The sequence below is a fragment of the Podospora pseudocomata genome, chromosome 7 (genome assembly GCF_035222375.1).
Source record: "Podospora pseudocomata strain CBS 415.72m chromosome 7, whole genome shotgun sequence".
NCBI lineage: Eukaryota > Fungi > Ascomycota > Sordariomycetes > Sordariales > Podosporaceae > Podospora > Podospora pseudocomata.
Genome location: NC_085891.1, coordinates 907,387 through 918,753, shown reverse-complemented (window position 1 = coordinate 918,753; position 11,367 = coordinate 907,387). Strand labels below are relative to the sequence as shown.

General features: G+C 52.3%; 5 protein-coding genes across 5 annotated transcripts; 2 read left to right on the top strand and 3 right to left on the bottom strand.

The window, feature by feature from the left end:
* Positions 1-49: 49 nt before the first annotated feature.
* Positions 50-1,545, top strand: MSW1 (Tryptophan--tRNA ligase, mitochondrial). The gene is made up of 2 exons (XM_062893094.1): positions 50-665; positions 720-1,545. The coding sequence occupies exons 1-2, from the start codon at positions 120-122 to the stop codon at positions 1,443-1,445; spliced, it is 1,272 nt and encodes a 423-aa protein (XP_062739069.1). The 5' UTR covers positions 50-119; the 3' UTR covers positions 1,446-1,545.
* RSM10 (mitochondrial 37S ribosomal protein rsm10) lies at positions 1,540-2,243 on the bottom strand (the record flags this gene model as incomplete). The annotated part of the gene is made up of 2 exons (XM_062893095.1): positions 1,540-1,795; positions 1,856-2,243. 2 exons carry the CDS (start codon positions 2,241-2,243, stop codon positions 1,641-1,643), a joined length of 543 nt encoding a protein of 180 aa, XP_062739068.1. The 3' UTR covers positions 1,540-1,640.
* A 2,058-nt stretch (positions 2,244-4,301) lies between these two features.
* Positions 4,302-5,692, bottom strand: fcf2 (dTDP-fucopyranose mutase; the record flags this gene model as incomplete). The annotated part of the gene is made up of 3 exons (XM_062893096.1): positions 4,936-5,692; positions 4,661-4,722; positions 4,302-4,611 (listed from the first exon to the last, which is right to left on the bottom strand). Exons 1-3 carry the CDS (start codon positions 5,176-5,178, stop codon positions 4,302-4,304), a joined length of 615 nt encoding a protein of 204 aa, XP_062739067.1. The 5' UTR covers positions 5,179-5,692.
* Positions 5,581-7,317, top strand: HAP5 (Transcriptional activator hap5). The gene is made up of 3 exons (XM_062893097.1): positions 5,581-5,749; positions 6,140-7,116; positions 7,181-7,317. Exons 2-3 carry the CDS (start codon positions 6,316-6,318, stop codon positions 7,190-7,192), a joined length of 813 nt encoding a protein of 270 aa, XP_062739066.1. The 5' UTR covers positions 5,581-5,749; positions 6,140-6,315; the 3' UTR covers positions 7,193-7,317.
* A 747-nt stretch (positions 7,318-8,064) lies between these two features.
* On the bottom strand, positions 8,065-11,111 carry SEC15 (Rab GTPase-binding exocyst subunit S15). The gene is made up of 9 exons (XM_062893098.1): positions 10,935-11,111; positions 9,839-10,855; positions 9,654-9,785; positions 9,502-9,603; positions 9,336-9,445; positions 9,135-9,270; positions 8,630-9,079; positions 8,310-8,563; positions 8,065-8,253 (listed from the first exon to the last, which is right to left on the bottom strand). The coding sequence occupies exons 1-9, from the start codon at positions 10,983-10,985 to the stop codon at positions 8,178-8,180; spliced, it is 2,328 nt and encodes a 775-aa protein (XP_062739065.1). The 5' UTR covers positions 10,986-11,111; the 3' UTR covers positions 8,065-8,177.
* Positions 11,112-11,367: the final 256 nt, after the last annotated feature.

Here is an 11,367-nt window from a genome sequence, read left to right as displayed (position 1 = left end):
CAGGATGTTTGAGCCGCAACTCCGAATTTGAAGCTTTGAGCAACGACTAAGTGAGATTGGATGAACTTTGAGCGTAACAGAGGTTCGTCCAGTACAATTCTTCTCTAGTTACATTCAAAATGAATGTCACTGTCAAATTGGGCCATAGTGCCCCTCGATTGGCGCTCAAATCACCAAGAAACTCAAGAACCTTGTCAACAACACTCATCCATCATGATGTGAGCTCACCCACCAAGAGATTCCGTTTTATGAAGTCACTTGCTAAGAAATTATCCTTCAAGAAGTCACCCCCAATCAAGTCGATCATCAAGGGGGATGCGTCCAAGCCAAAAATCATCTTCTCCGGGATCCAACCCACCGGCGTGCCACACCTAGGGAACTACCTCGGCGCGTTGAAGCAATGGAAGGACATGCAAGACAACGCCCGCGAGACGGACAAGCTCTTCTTCTCGATCGTCGATCTGCACGCCCTCACCATCCCAGGCAACGCAGACAAGCTCCGCCAAAACAGGCGTGAGATGCTCACTTCCCTGCTTGCCATCGGCCTCAACCCAGAACGGAGCACCATTTTTTATCAGGGGAGCGTACCTCAGCATGCCGAGCTGCAATGGATACTCAGTTGTACCGCTTCAACAGGCTATCTATCCCGTATGACACAGTGGAAGGTAAATTTGCCTTATATACCCTTTTACCACCCCTCTCACTAACCCCCCTCCCAGTCCAAACTCTCCACCCTCACCTCCACCCCCCTTTCCTCCTCCTCCCCAGACCCAACAATCTCCTCCCCAGCCCTCAAACACGGCCTCTTCTCCTACCCAATTCTCCAAGCAGCCGACATCCTCCTCCACCGCTCAACCCACGTCCCCGTCGGCTCCGACCAAAAGCAACACCTCGAGTTCGCCCGAGAGTGCGTCACAAACTTCCACTCCGCCTGGTCCACCCACATCTTCCCCTCCCCCCAAACAATCTCCCTCGACTCCTCCTCCTCCCGCATCATGTCCCTCCAGGACCCCACCAAAAAAATGTCCAAGTCCGACCCCAACCCAAAGTCCAAAATCTTCATCAACGACGACGAGGCGACGATAAGGAAAAAGATCAACGCTGCACGGACGGATAGCATAAGTGCAACAGTGGGGGAGTACGATCCTGTCAACAGGCCGGGCGTGGCGAATCTGCTCGAGATCTTGGGCGGGTTCACGGGCAAGACGGGGGAAAAGGTGGCGGAGGAGTGCAAAGACGTTACGCTGGCGCAGCTGAAGATGCTGACTGCCGATGCTGTTGTTGCGGGGCTGGAGGAGGTGAGGGAGAGGTTCTTGTTGCTTGGGGAGGATACAGAGGTGAATAGGAAGCGGGTCAAGGAAACCGAGGAGGTAGGTACACAAAGCGCGAAAGAGAGCGCCGAGAGGACGATGGAGAAGGTTAGGGAGGCGATTGGGCTTGATTAAGAGCCAGCAAATTGTAACGGAATGTGTATGATAGGGAAGGAAATGCTACATTGTGAATATTCACATCATTTGGAATAGACAAAATCAACCACACCCACCCAAAATTGCCATACACATTTCTGATATTCGTACAGTAAATACACAGCAGCACACCCAAGACTATACATACAATTCTTTCCCGTCTATATTTTTTTTCTACCTCCCACCGGGAATCTTTCTCCTCTCGTTCGCAAGGTACTCCTCCAAATCCTCCATAAAGGGCATCTTGTCGTGAGCACCCATATGCTTCCACTTGCTCTCGAGCAGTTTCTTTGTCTTCGGGAGACCATCGTCCATCTCCTGAGCCACATCTGAATACCAACGTCAGCATCTGTGAAACATATTCCAAACGCAAGAGGAAAAAAACATACCCAATCTGCTAAACTCCCACACATTCGCCTTCATACCAATCCCATAATAAGCATACTTCTGCAAAAACGCCAACCAGTACTGCACCGTCTCCGGGTGCCCATCCTTGATCTGGATCAACCTCCTCAGGGTGATTCTCTCAAAGTTTTCCTGCGACTTCTTGTGCACGAAAGTAGACTTGGGGACGGTCCACCTCTCGGTGATCCTCGGAAGTGGCACGGGGCCAAAGGCAGGCAGGCCAATGTAGTACGCCGCACGGAGGGCAAAGTCACAAAAGAACTCGAGGTTGCGGAGGGAGTACGACCGGAGCTGGAGGTCGCATGTGGGGACGCCCCATTCGGCCTCGTGGCGGAGAGGCTCGAGGTAGAGGGCCTCAAGGGCGCGGGGCATGCGGGAGAGCTCGGTGGTACCGATGGGCTTGTCGTCACGGACGTAGAGAGAGGAAGGCTTGGGGGCGGCGGGCTTCTTGGCCTTCTTGGGCTTGGTGCTGTGTGGAGACAAGTGTCAGTCTTTGTGTGTCATGGTTGTCCAGCCTTCAACAGGATATCTTACCTCGTGGAAGCAACCGCCTTGGCCTCAGGGGCAACCGGAGCGGGTGTCTCAGCCGCGGGGGTGGCGGCGACAGCAGACTCGGCAGCCGCGGGGGTAGCAGGAGCCTCGGCCACTGGGGTAGCAGCAGGCTCAGGGGTAGCAACTGGCTCAGCGGCAACAGGGGCCTTGGGTGCTGGTGTAGCAACAGGCTCAGGAGCAGCAGCATCAGCAGCCTTAGCCGCGGCAGCCTTAACAGCGGCAACCTTAGCAGCGGCAGCCTCAGCGGCGGCAAGCTTCTCAGTGACAAAAGCAACTGGATCGACCTCCTCCGCGACTGGCACCTCCTCCTTGGCAACAACGGGAGCCTCTTCCTTAACGGCAGCCAAAGCCTCTTCCACGGTGGGAACCTCCTCCTTGACGGCAGGTGGAACCTGTTCCTTAGCAGCTACTGGGGCCTCCTGCTTCGCAGCGACCGGAGTCTCCTCCTTGACCTCAGAAACAGCCTCAGCCTTCGGCGCAGCAGCAGCAGCTTCGGCCTCTGGCTCAGCCTGAGTCTCCACAACCTGGGGCTCAGCAGCAGCTACCGGTGCTTCCTCCTTAGCGATAACAGGTGTCTCAACCTCAGCAGCCTTGGTCTCCTCAGCCACAGGCGCAACAACCTCCTCGGCCTTAGAAGCAGCCGTCTCCTTGACCTCAACCTTCCGCGCCTCCTCCTTCGCAACAGGAACCTCCTCAACCTTGGGCACAGCAACCTCCTTCACCTCCTCCACTGGCACCTCCGTCTCGGCATCCTTCGCCACAGGCACATCAGCCGGGGCAACAACCGGAGTTTCTGGTACAACAGCAGCAGCAGCTTCAACCTCAGCAGCAGGGGCCTCGGCAACAGGAGGAACCTCAACAGTCTTTGTAACAGGAATATCCGCCGGCGCAACAACCGTCGGTTCCGGCGCAGTCTTCACAGCAGGGGTCTCGGGGGCAGGAGTGGCAGCAGCAGGTGTCGTCGGGGCGGCGGCGGCAGCGGGGGTGGTAGGTGAGGGCGTCTTGCTCGTCGTCGTCGCTGGTGGCTCTGGAGCTCTAGAAACAAAACTCGTCAACATATATCCCCAAAAACAAAACCAATTGGCGCAAGCTCACTTTGTAGAATTTGTGCGGAGCTGTGTCGAGGCACGCGGGATGCCGACTTGTACCGGTCGACGCAGGGCGAGGGGCTGTCACATATCGCAACCACCACAAAGTCAGTTTGCTGTCCTCTCTTGTTCTGTAGCCGCCATCCAAGAATCATACCAGTCGCCCCTGCAATAAGGGCCGTAGTGGCCGTATTAACCGTGGCGGATACATCTCTGCGTGACCCTCGACTGACACCGGTTGGATGTTCGAACGCAACCAGCTCCCACTCCCGCGCTTCAGCCAATTTTTTGGAGCCGAATTGGCCCTCAGGGTTCAGGGTTCTTATCGATAAGAACAGCCCAGCAAATTATCTTGAATGTCATGAACTATGGTACTAGGCATCACCTGATGGTAACAAGGTTGGAATTTCAAGCACGGGATGAACAGAATAAATGATATTTCGACGTATTGAATTGAGGCCTCTTCAAGAGATCATAATGACCTGTATCAACCTGTTACGCCCTTCCCCTGACGGCTTGATGCAGACATTCTCAGTCCACATGTGATTGCTACAAACATTTCCAGTCTGCTCACAAATCCTCGAGCTACCGACCAGCTCTTCGGTACCATGGCGTCCTCTGTAGCGCAAGTCAAATTTCTGCTCCTGTCGCTTCGACTGCCACGGTGCCGGTCAACCCCAAGTAAATGCCCATTGTGGGCGAAGCCTTTTGTTGTTCTCATCTTGCAAGGTGCGTCGAAGGTCGATGGTCTGTTCACCAACTCGGCCACCACTTGCCAGTAGCGCAATCATCAACGCTTCTTGCGGCCAGCAACCAGCTTCTTGTAGAAACCCTTCTTGCCCGACATCTTCTTCTCCTGGATCTCGTGGAACTTGCTCTTGTACTTGGCCGTGTTGGAGCTGGACAAGACCTCCTCCACAATCGTGCGCTTCCTCTCCTTGCGGGTCAAGCGTTGGTTGCTACCGTCCGTCGCGCCAGCTATGATGGTGCCAACATGGCTGTAGGTAGGAACAAAATCCTTTCGGTTGTCCTTCTTGAAAAACTGCTTGCCATTCGCGATAACATCACGCATGCGCAATGCTTGAAGGTCGCGCTTGAGTCTGCCAAGCGTCAGTTACAACCATCCAAGTAGTTGACGAAGGTACATACTCTGTGGTCAACTCGGTGCGGGGCATGTTGAACCAGCCATCTCCCGCATTGTCCTTCTCTTCCTGCATTTTCAGTTAGCCAACCATTCGACGACGGCAACCTTCGAAAACATGAAAAGAAAATTATGATGTGTTCAATCAAAGTAACTATGATGTAAAGTAATCATTTTGGTGCCAGCTAGTTAGCCATGACGGCAACTTGACCAGCGTCATTTATATGGGATATATTTTTTTCATGGAACACCTGAGGGGAAATGGGAGGGGCGACGAGTATACCTTCTTCTTCTTGTCCTGAGGAAGCGATGGGACGCGAACAGAGAGCTTCTCAGGCTTTGAGGAGTCCTTCTTCTCTTGGTTCTGAGACATCGTGGAGGTTGTGGTGATGGCGATGGCCTTGCTACTTGTTGGTGCCGCGACGGCTACAGCTTTGGAGGTATTGTTAGCTGCAATTCGAGCTTCGGCCTCTGACAGAAGCCGATCAATGTCAGCTTCCGAAAGGCTGGCGATGGAAGCCATCATGTTGTTCGCGATATGCGCCAGTCCGTGAACTGGGGAAGTGAAAGTGCTTCGAGGGAAGAAAAAGTTTGAAAATCGCGACAGAAAAATCAAGAGCCTCTTGTTGCAGTCAAATTTCGATGGTGGGGCTGCTATGTTGGCGACGGAGACTGGATGGTGTGGGTGGGCCGCCAAATGGGCCGTGCGTTGGTCCCGGCAGATGGAGAAACAGTTGATGCAGTTCCAAGTTTTTGATTCGCCGATTCCGTCATAGGGCGGACAAGTTGAGGCTGGTGCGCTGTACAATTGACAGCTGGCAGGCGGTTGGGCAGCCTCACCGGAGTTTTGCTGCTGGAGAAGGCCTGAAGTCCCGCGCCTGCGCCACACAGAGTCCCCTGTCGGCGCTGTCCCAGCGCGTTGTTCCGAGTGTTTCTTCACTGATGCCCAACCTTTCCCGCCGGCTTGACTGACCGCTTGCACAATTCATCAATCGCTGTCATCGCTGTCCAAGGTTCTCTCCTTTCTCTCTCCTGCAACGTCAGACAAAGCAGAAGCCCGCGTTGTGGACAGAAAAAGAGACGATATCTCTCTCGAGGTGCGTAATCGATATAAGCTTCCTCCTATCATACCACGCCTGCATCTTTCTTCAACCCAGCAATAAGGTTTCCCTTCACCCATCCAAATCTCACCCAATCATCTCATACCCCTCCCAACTGGAGCTTTGATTGAGTGGACGTTCCCAGACGGCCATTTTGAACTCCACCCATTCGCTCCCACTCGTCCCTTTTTTATCACACGCGCCGCTGCCCACCCAATCAATCCGCCCAATAAGAACAGTGTTCTGGGGCCAAAGAGGTTCTTGGACTGTGACATCAGGGTAGCTTTAAGTAAACAAACGCCCAGGGAAAGCATCACATTGTTCGTGACAGAAAACTCACAGCCTACATCTTGTGCGCGCAAATGCTAAAGCTGTGGCCGGTAACAGAACGACGATAATTACCCCGCGTATAAGTCAAGACTGCGCCATCGCGCCGACGCGACAACCTCGTCTGTCCCAGCTGTTTAAGAGCTTGCATCCGGACTAGGCTACGAAGCAAGCAAACAGCGACGCAGTGCACCGTTGAAAGAACAAACCAAAACCAACGACTCAAACAAGCCATCATGGATCCCCAAAATCCCTCCTCAGCCCCTCACGGCGGCCATCAACATCCCCAGCCCCCACAGCAACAACCACAGTATGATCTCAGCAAGGGCGGCCACTATGGTGCCAGTGTGCATCTTTCACAGCAAGGCTTTGCTCCATCAGAGCTCTACACCGGGACATGGGCGAATGTCCACCAAGGCCTCACGGGGTCTTACAAAGACATCCTGACGGCCTACTGGCAGCAAACCATCAACCACCTCGAGACGGACCAGCATGACTACAAACAACACCAATTACCCCTTGCCCGCATCAAGAAGGTGATGAAGGCCGATCCCGAAGTCAAGATGATCTCAGCCGAAGCCCCCATTCTCTTCGCCAAGGGCTGCGACATCTTCATCACTGAGCTCACCATGCGTGCCTGGATTCATGCTGAGGAGAACAAGCGCCGCACCCTCCAACGCTCCGATATTGCCTCCGCCCTTGCCAAGTCCGACATGTTTGACTTCCTCATCGACATCGTTCCCCGCGAGGAAGCCTCCTCCCACGCTAAGCGGACTTCCAACCAGGCTGCTGCTGCTGCCGCCGCTGCCAACCAACAACCCCCCCAGGTGCCTGGTGTTGGTCCCGGCCCCGGCGGTCAGCACACGATGAACCCCGCCGACTACGGCGTTCATCAGATTGCCCAAGAGGGCGACTACCGCAATCCTCAGACCATGTACCCAGGCGGTGTTATGCCTGGCGCGCCATCATATGGTCAACCGCAGGCCCAAATGTATAACGCCGATGAGATGTACTACGGTACTATTCAACAGCAACAGGTGTGTTTTTGATTTCCCATCCTAACATGACCCAGCTCATGGCTAACAAGTGAATCTCACACAGCAGAGCGCTTAGAAGTCGCCTGAGCTGAAGAGGGAAGAGCAAGAAGAAGGTGTGGCGGTAGGAGGAAGCCAGCAGCAGGACCTCGGAGAGAATGCTCAGCTTCTTGCCGATCAGGTCCATCATACCACGTCGACAACGGGAGGGCAGCAGTGGGCGGTCGGGTCGGGACCGAGCAGCAACAGCCATCAAAGTCAATACTCTCATCCTCCTCATCAGGGACACTACTCTGGGGCTCAACAATACCATCAAGGCGGCTTGGGTGGTGCTGGGACGGCACAGGAGTATCACAACATGTACCCCTATGCTCTGTAACATCCGCAGTACCATTGCAACAGCAACAGCAGCAACAGCAGGCGCAATCTCCCGTCATTAAGAACGAGCCGTTGAGCAGCAGCCAGAATCTGATGGATAATGTGGGAGACCAGTTTGGGAAGTTGGGACAGTAAACGGAATACATGATCATGTTCACGAAGGGGAGACGTCGTCCCTCTAGGTTGAACCAGTTGAGATGTTGGTTAACGGGGGAGGAATCTGTTTTTGAATCATGTAACACACGCACACACATTGCACACATGCACACAAAAAATGAGCTTGTTGTAGTTATGGTGGGGTTTGTTTTTTTTTTTTTTTCGGTTTTTTTTTTTGGCTGTTTTTATTATGAGCGTTTGGGGCTGTTTTCTTTTTTTCTTTTTTACCCCCTGAAATATATGGATGGCTACACGTTGTCAAGGTTAGGTACCGGGTTGTTTTGCGGTGGTGGTGGTTGTGGTTGTGGTGGTGGGAAAGGTTATTTATATATCCTATATATCTTATCTGTCTGATTTTGTTTCCTCTCTTTTACGACACACCATTCTAAAAAAATGATGATAACTATTTCTTCTTTTTTTGAATTGTTTCATGGTATCATTATGCATTATTCTGAGTAAGCTACGAAGCTAAGTGTTGAGGATAGTTTGGGATTGTGTGACCCAGCAAGAAGAGGTTGTTTGGTTGTTGATCACCTCAGCCCGAAACGCGAGCTGAAGTTAGCAAGCGGCGCTGTGCGAGCTGGGGCATCGACTGTTTGGGTGAGCCTGAAGGAGAAAAAGTTAGCATAAGCTAAGAAACAAAAAAGAGAGGTGAAACGTACTTCTCCAACAAGATAGGTCCATTCATGGCATCCACCCGACCAAACTTCTTGTTGCGGATGGAAATATCAAAGAACTCGTCGTGGTTCTCCGTCTGCATGAGCGCCACCGTCTGCTGCAGCTCGTCCAGGTTCTGCTCCAGCATGAACGCGTTCTCAAGGCCCCCGACGAATTTCGAGAGGTGCTGGACGTCCAAGGCCATGGCAGCCACGCCATTGGGGTTGATCTTTTTGACGTCGGGAGATAATGGCAGGGCCTAGGTGACAATACCAAGTCAGACCTGTGTTAGATGGGAAGTGATGTGTATATGGCAAGGGCTTACCAAGATCTTATTTGCCGCATGACTCAACGCATCAAAGTAAATGAGCTCCTTGATCTCCCTCGGAAGACCCAGCAAAGTCGAGTTCATAATGTTAGACAGGTACCTAGTCAATGTCTGCATGTAATTGCTCGTCTCCTTGGGCGGGGTTGTGGCTGTCCAGTCATAGTCCGAGGTGTCCACCAAGTCATCGATTTTGGAGTTGACGAGCTCAAAGATGCGCTTTTCAGCGGCTTTCTTGTTGCTTCTGAACGCCTCAGTCGCCTTGAGTGTGATCGGTCCACCAGCCGATGTGGATGATCGTTCCCGGATCAGGATCTGCTCCAGTACCTGGCAGGCTGTCTCAAAGTGCTCGAGGTTGATCAAAATCTGCACGATCTGTCCTAGATACTGCGAGTTCAGCCGTTCAACAAGAGACTGGCAGACGATATCGGTCAAAAGCTCATCGAGAGACTAGAGGTATGGTCAGTACGCCCACCCATGGAGATCAGAAAGAAATATGACAAACCTTCCGTAGCGTCTCATCAACCACATTCGGGTTGTGAAAGTGCTCCGATGTAAAAATCAAGAACTGATTCAACAGATTCCTAATATCTATGCAGCACAAGGGATACATCTGTGAGAATGGCAGCACGCAAGGGAAGCTGGCCCAATTAGAACAAGCGATGACTTACAAACACATCCTGTAGAAAACGGTCGGGATACGTACACAAGCTCTTCTTCTGGTTTGTCGTCAACAAACCAGGTCACGTCGACGACCTTTTGGTATTCGTCGCGTGTGTTGATTGCCATAGGCATGTAATCATCCGTGGACACGATCTAGTGAAAGTTGTCAGCATCAACTAGAGACGAGTTACGACGAAAAGCGGGCTTACCTCTTGGAAGTCCTCGCCGAAGCGACGGCGGAGAAGCTCAGCGTATTTGTAGAATAGGGTGAGCTGGAAGTTGTTCATCATGGTGACGGAGTATCCCCAACTCTAATGCTTGTCAACGAATATTCAGATACAAGATGTAAGGAGCCACATACCTCCATAGTCTCAATAAAAAGAGCAATGTTCATCTTGATTTTGACCAGCAAATCTGCATCGTTGACCTCCTGTAACGACTTGGCGATCACTCGTATAGCGGTTTGGCACATGGAATCCCAGAGCTCATCGACCTATCCGTCCTGTTAGAGAGAAAAACTACCAAGCTGTGGGAAAAGTCACTTACATCAATTGTTGATCTTATTGAGGGTGCTCGCATCACGGTCGCCTTCTCAATAATGGCAAATCCAGCAATGTTCTCCAAAAGTCCCATCAACGTCTCGTCGTCACCCCCGGCAAAGATGTTTTCGGAACTTGAGGGCATTATCAGATCCTTTTGTTGTCGTCTCGTTGCTGCATACTCTACACGGAACTTGTCGACCTGACCGAGAGCATCGTGGGTATGCAAGGCTTTGTGTAACGGGGTGAAGTCAATCTGGTTCTCCTCGTTGTCGATTACGTCAAACTCATTACTTTCATCAAAGACCAGCTCGATGGCAGAATTCAACTTGAAATTCTTCAGATATTCATTGACTTCGGCACGCTTCTTTTGCCTCTCCCGTCGCTGCTGTGTCGCGAAAAAGGCAATCTCGCCAAGAAGTTGGGACTTTTCTCGAACCTCCAGAAACCACTTGTTCAAATCTGCCATGACGGACTCGGAAATCGTCTTTTGAGATGCCGGGATAGACCGTTGAATCATGTCGGCAAGCTTGTACTGGGTCGCATACTTGTTCTGGATGGTGGGGATCAAGTGTTCGTTCTGCAGGTCCTCCAACGACTTGAGGGCACGATGATATTCCTTCTTCCGAATAAGTTCGTGCGCATTATTGACAGCGCGCAATATCTTGAGCGATTCCTCCAGAGCGTTTGATACATCCGTGATATTCTGCCTGACCCCGCGCGTGTTGACCAGCGCCTGCTTTTGCTCGGCCAACTTCTCGGTGCTGGCCTGGATGGACTGGTTGAGGTCCAAGATTTCGGCTGTCAAAGCCACAGTACCCTCGCGCACCTTTTGTAGTTGATTGACGGATCCCAGGAACTCCTCATGCTTCGTCAACCCGATCTGCTCGATGTCGCCTTCGCGGTCCTCGGCATACTGCGACAAACTCTGGGCGAGGGATCCGATTCGGCTGCTCGTTGTCGCATCTTTCAACACTGGTATCAGTTGATCGAGGAAATCCGAGTCGGAGGGCGCGAGGATGATCTATAAAGAAGTCAGCATTCCAGGTCTATGAAAGTGCTCTAATGCTGCTAGCGATTCCCGATTGCTGGAAGCGACGGACCTGAGCTACAGCCGAGTCGTAATCATCCCACGTTTGGGCTTTTCTCGGCATTTTGAATGATGGAGCATCAAGCTCCTCCAGCTATCGGTTTCGATGATATCCTGGGTCTTCGCTGATCACTGGTCATGAAGGCACGGCGCTGAAGGCATCTTGCGCAGCAGCAACATATATGCTTTGTTCGGTCAGCGTGCCCCTCGTTGGGGCGCCAGTGGTCTGTGCTGCGACAGCTGGCCAGGGAGTTGCTTCCAGATACGGCCCGTGCGCCTACTCCTAGGAAGGAGCAACACCAAACTCATTGCTTTTCAGGCGAAATAGCACCACCGATGGAGTGCCACATCCTCAAAATCTAAGTATGAACTTAGAATATGGGAAGAGATATTCTTTTACCACAAATTTTAGACCTGACTTTGTCGTGGTCCTGAGGGATCAAATC